Here is a 20,315-nt window from a genome sequence, read left to right on the forward strand (position 1 = left end):
GACCTAGTAACACTAACAAATCACATGACATTTTGGAGGGAAAATGACAAGCAGTGCTCAATTTGGACATTTAGGGGTGTAGTCTCTTAGGGGTGTACTCACTTTTGTTGCCGGTGGTTTAGACATTAATGGCTGTATATTGAGTTATTTTGAGGGAAGAATAAATTTACACTGTTATATAAGCTGCACACAGACTACTTTTCATTGTGTCAAAGTGTCATTTTGTCAGTGTTGTCCGATGAAAAGATATACTTAAATATCTGCAGAAATGTGAGGGGTGTACTCACTTTTGTGATACACTGTATACACACACACACACCCATTCACCTATAGGGCAATTCAGTGTCTCCAATTAACCTGACTGCATGTTTTTGTGGAGCTTTGTGTATGTATGATTTGTGTAAATCCTATTTATTCAAATTATCCTTCAGGCCACCCAAGGAGGATGGGGGTCCTTGCTGAGTCTGGTTCCTCTCAAGGTATCTTCCTGTATTTTTAGGGAGTTTTTCCTTGCCACTGTAACCCTCAGCTTGCTCAACAGGGTTTTTTTGGTCTGTTGGTCCTGGATTCTGTAAAGTTGCTTTGGGACAATGTTCATTGTAAACAGCGCTATACAAATAAATTTGTCTTGTCTTGACTAGAAAATTATTTAAATCCTGCAGCTTCTAATATGTGAACAAAAAGGATTAACGAGAAATTGATGTTTCAAAACACCCATAGCATCAAGATTAACGAAGAATAAATGTAGACATATGCAATATTTTGACTGAACTTTATTTGTGACTTACATTTTTAAATAAATTTGAATGTTCCTCTTTTTTTAAACGCATCGATTAACATGAGTCACTGTTGCAGCTGTGAACTTCAATCTTAGTCAGTTTAAGCAAGCAACCCTAGCAAGTGTACACACACACACACACAGACACAGACATGTACACATGGTAAATTATGAGCTGGGTTGAATTTCATTTAGTGCAGTGATCCCAAACCATATACACTGATCATCCATAACATTAAAACCACCTCCTTGTTTCTACACACATTGTCCAGTTTATCGGCTTCACTTACCATATAGGAGCACTTTGTAGTTCTACAATTACTGACTGCCATCTGTTACTCTGCATGCTTTGTTAGCTCCCTTCCATGCTGTTCTTCAGTTGGCAGGACTCTCCCAGGACCACTACAGAGCAGGTATTATTTGGGTGGTGGGTCATTCTCATCACTGCAGTGACACTGACATGGTGCTGGTATGAGTGGATAAGACACAGCAGCACTGATGGAGTTTTTAAACACCTTACTGTCCCTGCTGAACTGAGAATAGTCCACCAACCAAAAATACATCCAGCCAACAGCGTCCCGTAGGCAGCATCCTGTGACCACTGATGAAGGTCTAAAAGATGACCATCTCAAACAGCAGCAATAGATGTGCGATCGTCTCTGACTTTACAACTACAAGGTGGACCAACTAGGTAGGAGTGTCTAATGGAGTGGACAGTGAGTGGACATGGTATTTAAAAACTCCAGCAGCGCTGCTGTGTCTGATCCACTCATACCAGCACAACACCCATTAACACACCACCACCATGTCATTGTCACTGCAGTGCTGAGAATGATCCACCACCTAAATAATACCTACTCCTGACTATACGGTGGTCCTGACTATTGAAGAACAGGGTAAAAGCAGGCTTAAAAAGTATGTAGAGAAACAGATGAAATACAGTCAGTAATTGTTGAACTAAAAAGTGCTCCTATATGGTAAGTGGAGCTAATAAAATAGACAGGAGGTGGTTTTAATGTTAATGTTAAAGGAATGTGGGACAAAAATTCCAGGCATGTTAACGGCATAAGCCACAAATAAGGAAATGGGGGGGAAACAGAAAAAAGGACATAAACCAACCCCCAGTGCACAGCGGTTTGGTCTGAAACAACCCCCCATATGTAATCTATTAGCGTTATTGATCAGCTTCTGGCCTATGATTCTGCTACCAGACAATAAGGAGTAGCACACAAGTGCAACACCTTAATTTGATAAAAGGAGTACACAAAAACAGTACATTTATCAGTCACATATACGAGGACAAAAGATATACAGTAATAAAAAATAAAAACCCTTATTTGTTACTGTGACAATACATGTTTAGCATACTTTCTCATTTCATTATTCATTTGAAAACAGTTATTATTGCAGCTTGTGATTAAAACATAATGCTTGACTTGACTGTGGTGAGATAAAGCAGCAGTTCTTAAGGTGACTGTAAAACAGTCACTATTATCCATGCACAGACATTGCAATATGGATAAAAAAGCAAAAGCAAAGTTACTATAGCAAGCCTTCTGTGCACACTGTGCCCTCATGTTTGCAGCGCTGACGGAAATGTAAAGTAGCTTCAAAACCTTGATTTTCAACTCCAAACCTGTGGCAGGAATTATTTACACAGCAAGTGTATGAATATGTAAACCTAAAACAAGAGCACCTTCGTGAATTGACAACTCATAATACATACGAGTTCATCACACATTCATAGTATATGAAAACCTACACTTAAACAGTGTATCATACATTCCTTCATATAGTTCTCACACACACACACACAAATATTTGTAGTCTCACATATAAAGTAACGTCACATTGATCTATCACTTTATGAAGTCGAACATTTAAAGTAGGTTTTTGTAATAAGCACAAAAACATTAACAGCAAAGTTCTTAAAATTTGCTGCAAAATTAGCAAGGCAAAGTTCCAAGAAATGGTGCAAAACAAAACTCCCCATAAGAAAAAAACTGAAAGCCGCTCAGGTGGCACAGCAGTAAAGAAAAACACGCTGGAACCAGAGCTGGGATCTTGAATACATCGTATCGAAACCTAGCTCTGCCTGCCGTCTAGGCTGAGCGCCAACATGAACAACGATTGGCCTGTTGTTCAGATATGGGTGGGATTAAGCCTAATGCAATTACGACCTCTGCTGGCTGACTGATGGCGCCTGCACAGAGACTGGAAAAGAGTGCTCTCAGGGTGTGTCTCTCCATACAGTGCTGAGCTGCACTGCACTCGTCAAAGTGTAGGTGATAAGATGCATACGGCATGCTGCCCACGTGTCGGAGGGGGTGTGGGTTAGCTTCGTTCTCCTCAATCAGAGCAGGGATCGTCATTGGTGGAGAGGAAGCATAACGCAATCGGGCAATTGGACACGCTAACGGAGAAAAAAGGGAGAAAATGCATGAATAAAATATTTAAAGAAAAAAACTGAAAGGTTTCCAGTTTCTTCCAAATGGAGAAGATAGACTGAAGCAGTGAGAGGATAGATGTACAGTATACAAAATGACAAAAAAAAAAACTAATCACGAGAAGGACCCAGACTGAACTTGACTGGAGTTTCAAAGTGACAGGTTTTTGTTTTGTCCAACAACTCCTAGACCCATGGCTCTTTAGTGTCTTTTATTAAGCAACATCTGCTCCTAACTCCAGCCAAAGTACTCAGGGTTCTCATTTTTACAGTTGCACAAACACCTCTATATTGTTATTGTTATTGTTGCATGGTTTGCATTTGATCATTGGGCTAGCCTAGCAAAAAAGGGCACAATAACATATGACTCAATATTGAAATGAGGCTTAACTAATCCAACAGTCTTCATACACTGTTGCATCTTTTGGTCCATTGCAACACAGCATCTGGGTGGTTTTCAAGCCTAGTGTTAAGAAACTACACAGCATAAATCACAGCTTTCATGCTCCATCCTTATGGCCACCTTACATATCTTGGGACCTGCACTAAACCAGGGCTAAACCAGTAAATCATCTTACTAAATATAATTAGCATGTTCAAATAGCAAAGTAAACAAATGACATACGATAAATAACTTGGCAATGTAATAACTAAATGTTAGGTGAACGGGTGGTAATGGCAAGTCTTACACCAAGTCACTGAAGCTTGACATCAACAATTGCAGATCTTGGCAACAATTACAATTACAAGCTAAGAATGACCACTTTTCATTCACAGTTGATAACATTGTATAGGAGTGCACAGCTAGCCCTCCAGTAATAGCAGAGGTCCAATTGGGCCCCCAGCCTGGCAAAGCACTCAACCGACAACTGGCCTATGTTTAAGGGAGGACAGGCCAGATGGGGTATAATGTCCTTGCTGCAGCAACAGTGTCTGGTTAGACACCCTTTAAAAACAAAAAAATAATAACAATATACACCCTGATTAGGCATAACATTATGACCACCTTCCTAATATTGTGTTGGTCCCCCTTTCGCTGCCAAAACAGCCCTGCAACTGCGACGCACTGTGTATTCTGACACCTTTCTGTCAGAACCAGCACTAACTTCTTCAGGAATTTGAGCTACACAGTAGCTCATCTGTTGGATCAGTCCACACGGGCCAGCCTTCGCTCCCCACGTGCATCAATGAGTCTTGGCCGCCCATGACCCTGTCACCAGTTTACCACTGTTCCTTCCTTGGACCACTTCTGATAGATACTGACCACTGCAGACCGGGAACACCCCACAAGAGCTGCAGTTTTAGAGATGCTCTGACCCAGTCGTCTAGCCATCACAATTTGGCTCTTGTCAAACTTTCTTTCCTGCTTCTAACACATCAACTTTGAGGATAAAATGTTCACGTACTGCCTAATATATCCCACCCACTAACAGATGCCGTGATGAAGAGACAATCAGTGTTATTCACTTCACCTGTCAGTGGTTATAATGTTATGCCTGGTCGGTGTATATATAACAATTTGTGACTAAAAGGTAGTAAATTACTAGTATTGTTAAAATCTTGGATATCAACTTTGTGTGGTGTAAGAGAAAGAGCAGCGCCTGATTTCTGGGGGTTCGAAAGGCAGCCAAAAGTAATTATTTATTAATCTGGAAGGGGCGCTTGAGTGGTGCAGCTGTCTATCATGCTATCCCACTAGCACTAAGATCCAGGGTTGAAATCTCATTGGTGGTACTGGCCGGTCGGTTGTGTACACAGTTAGATTGCCTAAGTCTCTGGGGGGTGGGGTGAACAGTCTAGTCATTGGGAAATACACTTGACAGCGTGCTCTCAATGCTCCAAGACCAGATAAAATGAGAAGAGTTGCATTAGGAAGGGCATCCGGGGTAAAACTGTAACAAATCAGACATGCTGATCATGACATTCATAGCATGATGAATGTTTTACATACTTCATTCGTAATGAAATATTTTGCCCATATGTTACCTACACATGGACTTTAGGTCAGTGTTAAGAATGTAGAATTCCAAATCTTCTACAAGTTTTTACTATAGTACAACTTTGCTAATATTGGCACTGTTTATCCATGGTTGTTTCAAGCTTCTTGTAACTGGATAGCATCCTGGTAAGGTTTTAATCACATGCATGCACTATACAAACCAGGCTATACACCAATCAGCCATAACATTAAAACCACCTCCTTGTTTCTACACACATTGTCCAGTTTATCAACTTCACTTACCATATAGGAGCACTTTGTAGTTCTACAATTACTGACTGTAGTCCATCTATTACTCTTCATGCTTTGTTAGCCCCCTTTCATGCTGTTCTGGACCACTACAGAGTAGGTATTATTTGGGAGGTGGAACATTCTTAGCACTGCAGCAACACTGACATGGTGGTGGTGTGTTAGTGTGTGTTGTGCTGGTATAAGTGGATAAGACACAGCAGCGCTGATGGAGTTTTTAAAAACCTCACTGTCACTGCTGGACTGAGAATAGTCCACCAACCAAATATATCAAGCCAACAGCACCCTGTGGGCAGCATCCTTTGATCACTGATGAAGGTCTAGAAGATGACCAACTCAAACAGCAGCAATAGATGAGCGATCGTCTCTGACTTTACATCTACAAGGTGAACCAACTAGGTAGTAGTGTCTAATAGAGTGGACAGTGAGTGGACACGGTATTTAAAAACTCATACCAGAACCACACACACACAAACACACCACCACCATGTCAGTGTCACTACAGTGCTGAGAATGATCCACCACCCAAATAATACCCGCTCTGTGGTGGTCCTGACCATTAGCAGAGTGAAAGCAGGCAAAACAAGCATGCAGAGAAACAGATGGACTACAGTCAGTAATTGTAGAACTACTAACTAACTAACATGTTAGTTGAAGAAGAAAATAAAATTAGTCTCCAATGCACCATAAAACATGACCATACAAGGTGGACCAACTAGGTAGGAGTGTCTAATTGAGTGGATAGTGAGAGGACACAGTATTTAAAAACTCCAGCAGAGCTGCTGTGTCTGATCCACTGCAGTGCTGAGAATGATCCACCACCTAAATAATACCTGATTTGTGGTGGTCCTGTGGGGGTCCTGACCATTGAAGAACAGTAATTGTAGAACTACAAAAGGTAAGTGAGTGTAGAAACAACGAGGTGGTTTTAATGTTATGGCTGATCGGTGTATCTTTTATAGAGACCTTCGTTGAACTTTTTTTTTCAGTTTTGCTAATATTAATTTGAAGCATTTTGCTAATAGTTTTAAAGGATTAGTAAGTTACTGGATGACAAAATCAAAACCACAAGAACTTACAGGGTCATATTAAAATTTGCTCTTAAACATAAAGGCCACATTTTCAAGTATCGAATACTGAGCTGATACTGCACTGGGAAGACAGACACACACACACACACACACGTCCCTATGTTTCTATTTAGCTTTTAAATAATTCATTATTCTATTTTGAATAACTTATTTTTTTCATAAAAGGCCTACTTCAAATACAATGCATGCTTATCTCCAAATACAAATCAACGTCAGTAACATCTCTCAGTCCAGTAACAGCTCTATCCCATTAAGGGCGGGTCATTGTAACCTTTACAAGATTTTGTGCAAAACATCTGCAGCACTGCTAGGCTCTAAACTTCTGGAGGAAGATTTATTGCATCACCCTCCACCTGGGGCCAGTTTCCTTGACAATCTGTGCCTCTTAAGTTTTGTTCAGAGGTGGAACCGTCCTCTTCATCCCCTTTATTGTTCTCAGGGCATGTAGGAGAACGGTGCTTAGTAATAGAACTTTCAGCCTGATCCTGCCTGCAGGTTTCAGGTTCACGTTGTTCGCTCTTAGCCTCTTCCTTAACTTCTTTTTGAGGCACCCCTCCACTCTCTCTGGATTGATCCTCCTGTTTGTCAAGTCCTTCTGTCTCCACATGTCCTATATGATAAAAAAGGAGGGAAGCTGGCTCATTTAGGCTGGAAGAATCTTTCTGGTTCTCCTTGACGCACAGGAGTGTCGCTCCTTCTGGAAAAGCCTCCTGCAGGAATACTCCCTGTACCTCCTCCATAGTCTCTATCGCCTCCTGGCTACCCAGGTCCTCCTGCAAAACACACAATGAAGGACTGGGAGTCGTGGCATGCACCTCCTCCCTGAGCACCTCCTCCTCGCGCTCACGTCTCCTCTCCTGCTCCTCAGCACTCTGAAGGTGAAGCACGGCTGTCTCATTTTCATGCTCCAGGCTGTGGCATTGCTCTTCTAGCATCTCCTGCTCACTCTGGGTCTCAACCTGAACCTCCAGCTCTGGGCCAAAAAGGGAAGGACAACGTGAAGGGGACAGGTTCATCTCAGCCTCACCTTTACAGTCTTCTCCAGAAGTAGAGCCCAGGATGTGTTCCTTCTCCCGGTCCAGCTTCATAATTGTGTGTAAGTAATGTGTGCGAACACGTAGTGGGTTGAATTCGATCCGGCCTGCTGCGTTGCGGCAACCATCTCGAGAGCAGCCACATGGGAAGGACATGCGGTCCACCTGAGATAGAGAGGGATGGAAGAAATTAGATAAACATCGGCATAGAAGGTACTTGCTTTTCACATAATAAGAGAAATGAAAAGGAGAAGATATGAAAGATTAGAGCCGTTATCACAGTTGTATTTGCCTTGATACTACAACCCCAAATCAGAAAAAGTTGGGACAGTATGGAAAATGCAAATAAAATAAAAAAGCAGTGTTCCTTACATTTACTTTGACTTTAATTTGATTGCAGACAGGATGAACCTGAGATATTTCATTTTTTGTCAGAGGCATCTAGGATGGATCATCACACAGTGGAAACGTGTACTGTGGTCTGATGAATCAGCATTTCAGGTCTTTTTTTGGAAAAAATGGACACTGTGCTCTGGACCAAAAACGAAAAGCACCATCCACACTGTTATCAGCAACAAGTCCAAAAGCCAGGGTCTGTCATGGCATGGGGCTGTGTCAGTGCCCTTGGCAAAGGTCATTTACACTTCTGTGATGCAGCATTAATGCAGAAAAGTACATTGAGATCTTAGAGCAACATATGCTGCCTTCAAGACGTCATCTTTTCCAGGGACGTCCATGCATTGTTCAACAAGACAATGCAAAACCACATGCTGCATACATTACAAAGGCATGGCTGCGGAAGAAGAGGGTACGGGTACTGGACTGGCCTGCCTGCAGTCCTGACCTGTCTCCAATAGAGAATGTGTGGAGAATTTTGAAACGAAAAACGCGACAACGACGACCCTGTACTGTTGCACATCTTAAGACGTGTTTGCAGGAAGAATGAGACAAAATAAAACCTGAAACATTAAATCACTTGGTATCATCGGTGCCAAAACATCTTTTAAGTGTGGTGAAAAGGAATGGCAACATTACAAAGTGGTAAATGCTTTACTGTCCCAACTTTTTTTGGAATGTGTTGCAGGCCTGAAATGCAGGAATGGATGTTTATTTACAAATGAAATGAAGTTGAGCAGATAAAACATAAAATATCTCAGGTTCATCCTGTCTGCAATCAAATAAAAGTCAAAGTAAATGTAAAAAACGTGTTTTTATTTTATTTGCATTTTTCATGCTGTCCCAACTTTTTCTGATTTGGGGTTGTAAAAGTAAATGCAAGATACACATGTGCCACATAAAGCTGCATTCAGGCTTATTTACCAACAAGTAAAGACTGTTATATAGCTCCTGGAAGAGTAAAGACTGTTACAGCTGGAAAGTGGGAGACAACTTTATATTAATGTCCATGGTTTTGAAATGACCAACAAGTTCATGGTCTCCACATACTTTGTGTCTTTTTTTTTTAGCGTGTCCAATTTTTTACCCAATTGCGTTATGCTTTCTCTCTACTGGTGCTGACCCCCACTCCTGATTGGGGAGAGCGAACTGACACATGCCCCCTCAGACACGTGAGCAGTACCCGACTGCATTTTTTTCCACCGGCACCAACAGCCAAACGTTGTTCATATAGCTGCCCAGCCCAGCCGGATGGCAGAGCTGAGATTCGATACGATGTATTCGAAATCCCAGCTCTGGTGTGTTAGCGTATTTTACCGCTGCGCCACCTGAGCGGCCTGGATGGATACTTTATTTATCCCAAAGGAAATTATTGTGTATACCTATTGTTTTACCCTTTGAGAGTTTAAAGCCATTTAAAGTGGACCACTGGTGGATTCTATTTATATTAATCTGCATTTAATGTTTGATATACACAGATCTTCAACATATAAGCTGCAGGTGTCTGGGGTTATTTCTTTGGACATACTGTTTATTTTTAGATTACAACTATGACTGACATTTTGACAAGCTTCTTTTCTTTCTGAAACCTCTCTGGATTCTTGGGGATGGGGATTTTAAAAGTGTGTTGTTGACTCACAGACAACAGACTGATTTTAATAGGCCTTTCTAACAAATAGAGTTTTTGGAGTCATGTCCTCCATGTCCTCCAGTATCCCATGCCTACTGTATGCTGTATGATAGACTTTTTCTATGTCAAAGCATAGTATTATGGCATGTTCTTTGCTAAACAGAAACATGGGTGAACCACGTCCATATTTTTGACATCTGACATCAGTGTTGGGGATGAAGAGATGTTTGTTTGTTTGAGGATTCCTTATCCTTTTACCCAACTGAATCAGTTCATCTAAACACAAAGTTTGGTGTGGAGATACAGTGTATCACAAAAGTGAGTACACCCCTCACATTTCTGCAGATATTTAAGTATATCTTTTCATGGGACAACACTGACAAAATGACACTTTGACACAATGAAAAGTAGTCTGTGTGCAGCTTATATAACAGTGTAAATTTATTCTTCCCTCAAAATAACTCAATATACAGCCATTAATGTCTAAACCACCGGCAACAAAAGTGAGTACACCCCTTAGTGAAAGTTCCTGAAGTGTCAATATTTTGTGTGGCCACCATTATTTCCCAGAACTGCCTTAACTCTCCTGGGCATGGAGTTTACCAGAGCTTCACAGGTTGCCACTGGAATGCTTTTCCACTCCTCCATGACGACATCACGGAGCTGGCGGATATTCGAGACTTTGCACTCCTCCACCTTCCGCTTGAGGATGCCCCAAAGATGTTCTATTGGGTTTAGGTCTGGAGACATGCTTGGCCAGTCCATCACCTTTACCCTCAGCCTCTTCAATAAAGCAGTGGTCATCTTAGAGGTGTGTTTGGGGTCATTATCATGCTGGAACACTGCCCTGCGACCCAGTTTCCGGAGGGAGGGGATCATGCTCTGCTTCAGTATTTCACAGTACATATTGGAGTTCATGTGTCCCTCAATGAAATGTAACTCCCCAACACCTGCTGCACTCATGCAGCCCCAGACCATGGCATTCCCACCACCATGCTTGACTGTAGGCATGACACACTTATCTTTGTACTCCTCACCTGATTGCCGCCACACATGCTTGAGACCATCTGAACCAAACAAATTAATCTTGGTCTCATCAGACCATAGGACATGGTTCCAGTAATCCATGTCCTTTGTTGACATGTCTTCAGCAAACTGTTTGTGGGCTTTCTTGTGTAGAGACTTCAGAAGAGGCTTCCTTCTGGGGTGACAGCCATGCAGACCAATTTGATGTGTGCGGCGTATGGTCTGAGCACTGACAGGCTGACCCCCCACCTTTTCAATCTCTGCAGCAATGCTGACAGCACTCCTGCGCCTATCTTTCAAAGACAGCAGTTGGATGTGACGCTGAGCACATGCACTCAGCTTCTTTGGACGACCAACGCGAGGTCTGTTCTGAGTGGACCCTGCTCTTTTAAAACGCTGGATGAACTTGGCCACTGTGCTGCAGCTCAGTTTCAGGGTGTTGGCAATCTTCTTGTAGCCTTGGCCATCTTCATGTAGCGCAACAATTCGTCTTTTAAGATCCTCAGAGAGTTCTTTGCCATGAGGTGCCATGTTGGAACTTTCAGTGACCAGTATGAGAGAGTGTGAGAGCTGTACTACTAAATTGAACACACCTGCTCCCTATGCACACCTGAGACCTAGTAACACTAACAAATCACATGACATTTTGGAGGGAAAATGACAAGCAGTGCTCAATTTGGACATTTAGGGGTGTAGTCTCTTAGGGGTGTACTCACTTTTGTTGCCGGTGGTTTAGACATTAATGGCTGTATATTGAGTTATTTTGAGGGAAGAATAAATTTACACTGTTATATAAGCTGCACACAGACTACTTTTCATTGTGTCAAAGTGTCATTTTGTCAGTGTTGTCCCATGAAAAGATATACTTAAATATCTGAAGAAATGTGAGGGGTGTACTCACTTTTGTGATACACTGTACATTTCATCACTTATCCAAGTGACTTCTTCAGTCTGAGCTGGTGGTGAATACCCCAACCTTATATGCAGCCAGTTTGCATAACAGAAACCATCCCATTGCATAACAATGGAACAGGTGATCAGGTCCATATGCAAATCACAATGACCATTAATTACAATGGTCATGTGTGCCTTTCACATACGATTGGGGTCTGGCTGCACTCACGGCATTGTAAGATGGTGAAAGATGTCCAGACACAGGCAGACACTCCAAAGAGTAAGCCGTCAAGTTTTACCATTGTCTGAAGACTAGTTGAATGAGACACGTGCTTATGCAGCACACACACAAAGACTGCTGTCCTCTAACCTGGCACTTTATGCCTGCCCTACTGCAGCCACACTGGAGTGGGTCACAGTAGAAGCGGCAGTCGCAGCCACACTCCTCACGAGACAACCGGATGGCACGCAGCTCCATCTTCTCCCGAGCGTCTATGCGAGCAATGCCTGAGGCACGCAAGAGTGCCCGTCGCCGCTTCGTGGGCAGTGGCTGTAGGAAGAAGCAGTCATCCACTTCAACACCCTCCACATCCAGGTCCTCGTCTGACACATCATCTAGAGTAAGCAAGTCAGCCTGGGCACACTGCACTGTCCCGTTGCGTGTCATCTGTGTGTTTGAGGAAGAAAAAGTGGAGTTATATACAATGTATAAGTGACACTTATTGTTTTTGTTTCATTTTTTTTTTATTGCCTCAGCTTACATAGAAACAGACTTGAATATCAAAGATGCTGTCACTGCTGTTTAAGGGCACAGCAGTACTGACCTTGTCTTCATAAAACACAAACAACACTACATACAGTATAATTATATTGATGGGTTTTGTAAGAAACCTACATTTGCACTTACACTGATCAGCCATAACATTAAAACCACCACCTTGTTTCTACACTCACTGTCCATTTTATCAGCTCCACTTACCATATAGAAGCACTTTGTAGTTCTACAATTACTGACTGTAGTCCATCTGTTTCTCTACATACTGTTTTAGCCTGCTTTTAGCCTGCTTTTACCCTGTTCTTCAATGGTCAGGACCCCCACAGGACCACCACAGAGTAGGTATTATTTATGTGGTGGATCATTCTCAACACTGCAGTGACACTGACATGGTGGTGGTGTGTTAGTGTGTGTTGTGCTGGTATGAGTGGATCAGACACAGAAGCGCTGTTGAAGTTTTTAAAAATACTGTGTCCACGCCGCTCAGGTGGCGCAGCGGTAAAAACACATGCTGGAACCAGAGCTGGGATCTCGAATACATCGTATCGAATCTCAGCTCTGCCTACCGTCTAAGGCTGAGCGGCCACATGAACAATGATTGGCCTGTTGTTCAGATATGGGCGGGACTAAGCCAGATGGGGTCTCTTTCCCATGACTGGTGCAATAACGACTCTGCTGGTTGATTGATGGCACCTGCACAGAGATGAGAAAAGAGTGCTCTCAGGGTGTGTCCATCTCCGTACACAACGCTGAGCTGCACTGCACTCGTCAAGGTGCGAAAGATAAAATGCATACGGCATGCTGCCCACGTGTCGGTGTGGGTTGGCTTCGTTCTCCTCAATCAGAGCGGGGATCGGCATTGGTGGAGAGGAAGCATGACGCAATCGGGCAATTGGACGCGCTAAAAAGGGAGAAAAAGGGGAGAAAATGCATAAAGAAAAAAAAATACTGTGTCCACTCACTGTCCACTCTATTAAACACTCCGACCTAGTAGGTCCACCTTGTAGATGTAAAGTCAGAGACGATTGCTCATCTACTGCTGCTGTTTGAGTTGGTCATCTTCTAGACCTTCATTAGTGGTCACAGGACGCTGCCCACAGGGCGCTGTTGGCTGGATATTTTTTTGGTTGTGGACTATTCTCAGTCCAGCAGGGACAGTGAGGTGTTAAAAAACTCCAGCAGCGCTGCTATGTCTGATCCACTCATAAAAGCACAACACACACTCACACACCACCACCATGTCAGTGTCACTGCAGTGCTGAGAATGACCCACCACCTAAATAATACCTACTCTGAAGTGGTCCTGTGGGGGTCCTGACCATTGAAGAACAGCGTGAAAGAGGCTAACAAAGCATGCAGAAAAATAGATGGACTACAGTCAGTAATTGTAGAACTACAAAGTGCTTCTATATGGTAAGTGAAGCCGATAAAATGGACAGCGAGTGCAGAAACAAGGAGGTGGTTTTAATGTTATGGCTGATCGGTGTATCACAAATATTGGCACCCATGAAAAATGCACACAGGAAACAGCCTAGCTATTAGGAGTTGCATTTATCAGTGCGCTTTCAGTGCTGGTCACAATAGACTCATGGTCAAGTGTCCAACTACTTTTGGCCATATAGTGTACATGTATTTTACATGTGTATGTAACACTGGAATTCACTGTAATACATTTGATGAATCTTTACCTTCATTTTGCGGGCATTTAGTTTCTCTTGGCGTAGGTGCTGACGTAGAATATGGCGGTGGCTGCTCTCCTGCTCTATGGCAAACTCCCCTAGGGTGTACTGGCGTATAGCACAGTGATGCCGCGCCATACCTAGTGAGCTGCCACCTTGACTTGGCACACTAGTAAAGCCTTGCTTTCTGGAGAAGTAGTAAACTGTCACAGCATCAAAACGCACCTGCTTTTGACCAAGAGAGGTTTTATGTCGTCTTAGAATAGAGGTGGCTGGGAGAAAAAAGAAAATGGAGACAAGAGGTTAATGATGATCCTCTGCCAAATCAGGATAATGTCCTAAACACTGATCACAGATTTATAAAGAGATCAGAAATCAGAACTGTCATTGTGCTTAGCTATTACACTTTTTTGTAATGTATTTTTAATGAGTTGATGAGGCACACATTACCATGGTAGGTTTACTCATTATGCCATAAAGCCTTGTTTGCTTGGTTGTCTATAAAAAATAACCTATACACAGCTTGGTGTCAGCTTCTCTGTTCTCTTTAAGTCTGCAGATTGAACTGGTCATTACAGGGTGTTTATCTGGTCGCCGTACATCTCCTACATTTCCTTTTTTCCACTCACTTAAAACTTTTACATTAATTTGGCATGGCCAAGAGTAATTTTTTGAGTCTATAGCTACTTTAGCAATATTACTAGTACTGTTTTTGCCAACAAGAGGACAGCAAAAATTGAAGCAGCTTGGTTTTGTTTGATGGGCTGTAACCATCCACCTTCCCCCTAATCACATTCCAGAGGTTTTCAGTGTGCTTCAAGTCTGCAGATTGGACTGGTCATTACAGGGTGTTTATCTGGTCGCCGTACATCTACACGACAAGCAGAACTGACTGGTCCCCCAACAATTCTCAGAGCTGGAGGAACATTGTCATAGCAGTTTGTTTGTTTGTTTATTGGGATTTTAACATCATATTTTACACTCTTTGGTTACATTCATGACAGAAATGGACAATTTTGTATCTCCAATTCACCTCACTTGAAAGTTTTTAGACTGTGGGAGGAAACCGGAGCACCCGGAGGAAACCCACACAGACTCCACACAGAAAGGACCCAGACCGTCCCACCTGGGGATCGAACCCAGGACCTTCTTGCTCTGAGGCAACAGTGCTACCCACTTAACCACCGTGCCACCCTCATTGTCATAGCAGAAGGAAGAAAGCTTTTTTTTTTTTTTTTTTTTTTGTAGCAGCTCAATGTAATAACTGCACATATTGTAATAACACAAATGTAATAAAAGCTCATAATGTAATAAATTGCTGATAATGTAATAAAATCTTCATCCAATAACGTAATAAGATTTGTGCACATAATGTAATACTTTTTGGACACTGGATGAAAGCCTGGGTTGTTCTCAAACATACCACATTTGGATGGTATAAGGGTCATTCCTGGGATTGGGTGCCTTTTGCCTTTTTGAAAATGAAACACTGTTTTAATTTGTTTTTCATGTTTTATTATAAAAAGGACATGATATACTTTTCCAAACTAATATTGGTCAAGCTAAATTACACATACACACTGTGACGTCCACCCTGTTACATGTTAGGGTGTAACAGGGTGGACATTCTGACATAAAATTAGCCATTAGATAGCGAGTGAGCAAAACCATGCTAGCATAAAAGTGAATTCAGACAAAGAATTCTCTGCTTTTTAGTATAATTATTTGTAAAATGATCAAATCGTATTGCTTTTTCTCATATATCCCATACCAGGGTGGACATGTTATGGTTGACCATATAAGACTTTTAGGATAAAATGTGGAAAAAACAACATTAAAATTAGCCACTCATCTTACACAGTTGTTTTCCCTTTAAAAAGATCATGTGAGCTCCAGGAAATGTCTGTAAAACCAGAGCTCAGTATGTAAAACAGCTCTTCATTTTTAAGAGACAGTAGTAAGAAATAACACTGAGATAAAGACTGAGATATTTTCATGATATATACAGGGGTTGGACAAAATAACTGAAACACCTGTCATTTTAGTGTGGGAGGTTTCATGGCTAAATTGGACCAGTCTGGTGGCCAATCTTCATTAATTGCACATTGCACCAGTAAAAGCAGAGTGTGAAGGTTCAATTATCAGGGTAAGAGCACAGTTTTGCTCAAAATATTGCAATGCACACAACATTATGGGTGACATACCAGAGTTCAAAAGAGGACAAATTGTTGGTGCACGTCTTGCTGGCGCATCTGTGACCAAGACAGCAAGTCTTTGTGATGTATCAAGAGCCACGGTATCCAGGGTAATGTCAGCATACCACCAAGAAGGACAAACCACATCCAACAGCATTAACTGTGGACGCAAGAGGAAGCTGTCTGAAAGGGATGTTCGGGTGCTAACCCGGATTGTATCCAAAAAACATAAAACCACGGCTGCCCAAATCACGGCAGAATTAAATGTGCACCTCAACTCTCCTGTTTCCACCAGAACTGTCCGTCGGGAGCTCCACAGGGTCAATATACACGGCCGGGCTGCTATAGCCAAACCTTTGGTCACTCGTGCCAATGCCAAACGTCGGTTTCAATGGTGCAAGGAGCGCAAATCTTGGGCTGTGGACAATGTGAAACATGTATTGTTCTCTGATGAGTCCACCTTTACTGTTTTCCCCACATCCGGGAGAGTTACGGTGTGGAGAAGCCCCAAAGAAGCGTACCACCCAGACTGTTGCATGCCCAGAGTGAAGCATGGGGGTGGATCAGTGATGGTTTGGGCTGCCATATCATGGCATTCCCTTGGACCAATACTTGTGCTAGATGGGCGCGTCACTGCCAAGGACTACCGAACCATTCTGGAGGACCATGTGCATCCAATGGCGGTGCCGTGTATCAGGATGACAATGCACCAATACACACAGCAAGACTGGTGAAAGATTGGTTTGATGAACAAGAAAGTGAAGTTGAACATCTCCCATGGCCTGCACAGTCACCAGATCTAAATATTATTGAGCCACTTTGGGGTGTTTTGGAGAAGCAAGTCAGGAAACGTTTTCCTCCACCAGCATCACGTAGTGACCTGGCCACTATCCTGCAAGAAGAATGGCTTAAAATCCCTCTGACCACTGTGCAGGACTCGTATATGTCATTTCCAAGACGAATTGACGCTGTATTGGCCGCAAAAGGAGGCCCTACACCATACTAATGAATTATTATTGTGGTCTAAAACCAGGTGTTTCAGTTATTTTGTCCAACCCCTGTATATCCATCACTAAATCAGAATGTACAGCACTGGGGACATGGGAAAATCTCTGCTATCTAAGAGATAAAAACAGTATGTATACAGTCATTTTATTTTTGGGGGGGGGGGGGGGGGAGTAGAAAACATTGTGTTTAGTATTTGAAAGTGTTAATTGTTTCAGTAAGATGTTTAGAAATTGTATTGTTTAAAATTTACTTAATAAATACAATGATCAGTACTGGGGACACAAAAGGCACCGAATTGTAGGAATGAACCAACAGAGTGAAAGATATCTTCTGAAGAAAATAAACATTAATTTCATTTTCTTTATTATTTAAGTTTTATATATTTAAATATTTATGTGCCCATTCATTGAGTTAATTGGAAAAATTGTGCTAACATAGTATTTTATATTGATTAAACCTGTAAGTACAGGTAGAGAAATATGGTAAAATGTCTTGTGTTCTGAAAGAGAAATGTTTATCTATACAGTTTTATAATGTTCTTGTTATTCAAAGAATTAATCTAAGCCTGTCATTAGTTTAGAAAAAGTTAAAACAATACACCACTAAATATACCTCATGTTTATATTGATTTTAAATGGTCAGTTTGTATATGTTGGAGTTACATTATTTTGAATTTTATTCTAACTCAATTTATAATGTAATAAGCAGCACATAATGTAATACCTTATAACATTACGTGCAAAAATCTTATTACATTATTGAATGTAGATTTTTTTACATTATGAGCTTTTATTACATGTGTTATTACATGTGTTATTACATTATTCCAGGTATACAGAGCTGTGGTGGTCCCTACCCTATTGTATGGTTCAGAAACCTGGATCCTATACTGCAAGCAGATCAGGCTGTTGGAGCGCTTCCATCAACGCTGCCTCCGTTCCATCCTTGGTATCAAGTGGCAAGAATACGTCACCAACAAAGATGTTCTCCAGCGAGCCAACCTGCCCAGTCTGGAGTTCATACTGCTACAGCAGCAACTTCGTTGGGCTGGACATGTCGCAAGAATGGAGGACACACGAATGCCTAAAGCCATCTTCCTTCGCTAGCTGAAACAGGGCAAACATGACCGCGGCGCTCCCAGAAAACGCTTCAACTAAAGAAGCAGCTGTCATTGGCTGGGATTCAGCACCAGACATGGCAACAGGAAGCACTTGATCGGGACAAGTGGTGCTATTCCATCAGAAGAGCCACCAGAAAGTTTGAACAGGAGAGGAGTGATGCAGCAAAAGAAAAGCGCAGGAGGCGGAAAGAGGGATCAAAGAATCAACCAATAACAGCTCCAGTTCCTTCCTTCATCTGCCCAAGATGCGACAGAACGTGCGCCTCACGCATCGGCCTCTTCAGTCACCAGAGGGCTTGTAAAAGCTGAAGTCATCTTCTTTCTTCCCATGATCCTCGCACGTGAGGAACCAGCCATCATCATCATATTACATTATGTGCAGTTATTACATTACGTGTAGTTAATACATTTTGAGTTGTTACACCATTTATTCAGTCCCTTCTAGGTAGAATGAGGTGTGCCTGTGTTGGAATTTAAGGAATGGGAATGGAATATCGGTCATACATGTAGAGATGTCTATTTATGACCAATTTGTAGTGGCCTATTTTTCCCCAGAGCTGTACATACAGTCCCTGCCACATTATTAGCAACCCTGGTGGCTGTAAGAAATTTTTACCTTATGTGAAACTGTGTTGTAAAAAGGTTTTACACACATGCATAGACCAGTGGGTAATCTAATCATTGTAATCTTTTGCTGGCTAAAGTACCAAAATTTTAATGTAACTTCAACTTGTCTGACAATTTAAATTTAAGCACTAAATAAAAAAGTGGGTTAAAAATAACTAAATGCCCTTTATATCTAAAATGCACATAAACAGCAGTTTAACTTCCCCGCATTCTGATTACATGTCTGTTTTGGTAATTAGAAAGGTTCCCAATATGACAATTAAAATTCAGGACTAAAAATTTGACCCTTGGTGGACACATACGTGTAAGTGAGCTGGAGGGGGCGTTGAGACTGTCACAGCTATCCCTGCTGTCATTGCTTGAAATATCATCGTCCGAGTCTTTGGGTGTAGAGCATGGCGAGCCGCTGTCTACCTCCTCAAATCTGCGCTTTAGGCCAAGAGCTGACACCGTCTCCATGGAAACACAGCGTTCTGAGGACATGATGTACATGTTTTGTTTGATTGGATGATAGTGGTCAAGATCAGATAAACAACAATTTAATAAGAAAACAGCAGTCAAAACTATTTGAAATTAGATTGTATTGAACCAGTCAAGAATGGAGTGTAAAATATTGATAGCAATGTGGACAAATTTTTGATACAGGGTCTATTTACTTCCATTAAATTGGTTGAAAATTAGAAACATAATAACATTAATAATTCAGAGTTTAATCTTGAAAAATTTAAAAAAAAATCCTATATACTACTTTTCTTTTCTAGCAAGTGGACCAAAGACATTAGAAGCTGAATCAAAGTTTAAACTACCATTTCAACTCATCAGACTGACTTATCAGACCTGAATTCCAACTGAACATGTATCATATATACAGGGGTTGGACAAAATAACTGAAACACCTGTCATTTTAGTGTGGGAGGTTTCATGGCTAAATTGGACCAGTCTGGTGGCCAATCTTCATTAATTGCACATTGCACCAGTAAGAGCAGAGTGTGAAGGTTCAATTAGCAGGGTAAGAGCACAGTTTTGCTCAAAATATTGCAATGCACACAACATTATGGGTGACATACCAGAGTTCAAAAGAGGACAAATTGTTGGTGCACGTCTTGCTGGCGCATCTGTGACCAAGACAGCAAGTCTTTGTGATGTATCAAGAGCCACGGTATCCAGGGTAATGTCAGCATACCACCAAGAAGGACAAACCACATCCAATAGGATTAACTGTGGACGCAAGAGGAAGCTGTCTGAAAGGGATGTTCGGGTGCTAACCCGGATTGTATCCAAAAAACATAAAACCACGGCTGCCCAAATCACGGCAGAATTAAATGTGCACCTCAACTCTCCTGTTTCCACCAGAACTGTCCGTCGGGA

At 41.9% G+C, this 20,315-nt stretch overlaps 1 protein-coding gene across 1 annotated transcript; it reads right to left on the reverse strand.

Moving 5' to 3' along the window:
- Positions 1–6,877: 6,877 nt before the first annotated feature.
- On the reverse strand, positions 6,878–19,439 carry csrnp2 (cysteine-serine-rich nuclear protein 2). The gene is made up of 4 exons (XM_063015451.1): positions 19,250–19,439; positions 14,007–14,269; positions 11,914–12,210; positions 6,878–7,762 (listed from the first exon to the last, which is right to left on the reverse strand). Exons 1-4 carry the CDS (start codon positions 19,437–19,439, stop codon positions 6,878–6,880), a joined length of 1,635 nt encoding a protein of 544 aa, XP_062871521.1.
- Between the last annotated feature and the right edge of the window lie 876 nt (positions 19,440–20,315).

Source organism: Trichomycterus rosablanca, chromosome 19 (genome assembly GCF_030014385.1).
Source record: "Trichomycterus rosablanca isolate fTriRos1 chromosome 19, fTriRos1.hap1, whole genome shotgun sequence".
In the NCBI taxonomy this organism is placed as follows: domain Eukaryota; kingdom Metazoa; phylum Chordata; class Actinopteri; order Siluriformes; family Trichomycteridae; genus Trichomycterus; species Trichomycterus rosablanca.

Coding starts and splice junctions, on each gene's coding strand:
- csrnp2 (XM_063015451.1), bottom strand. CDS start 19,439: ATGTACATCATGTCCTCAGAACGCTGTGTTTCCATGGAGACGGTGTCA. Junction 14,270..19,249: donor CCCCTCCAGCTCACTTACAC/GTATGTGTCCAC, acceptor TTTTTCTCCCAG/CCACCTCTATTCTAAGACGA. Junction 7,763..11,913: donor GGGCAGGCATAAAGTGCCAG/GTTAGAGGACAG, acceptor TCTCTATCTCAG/GTGGACCGCATGTCCTTCCC.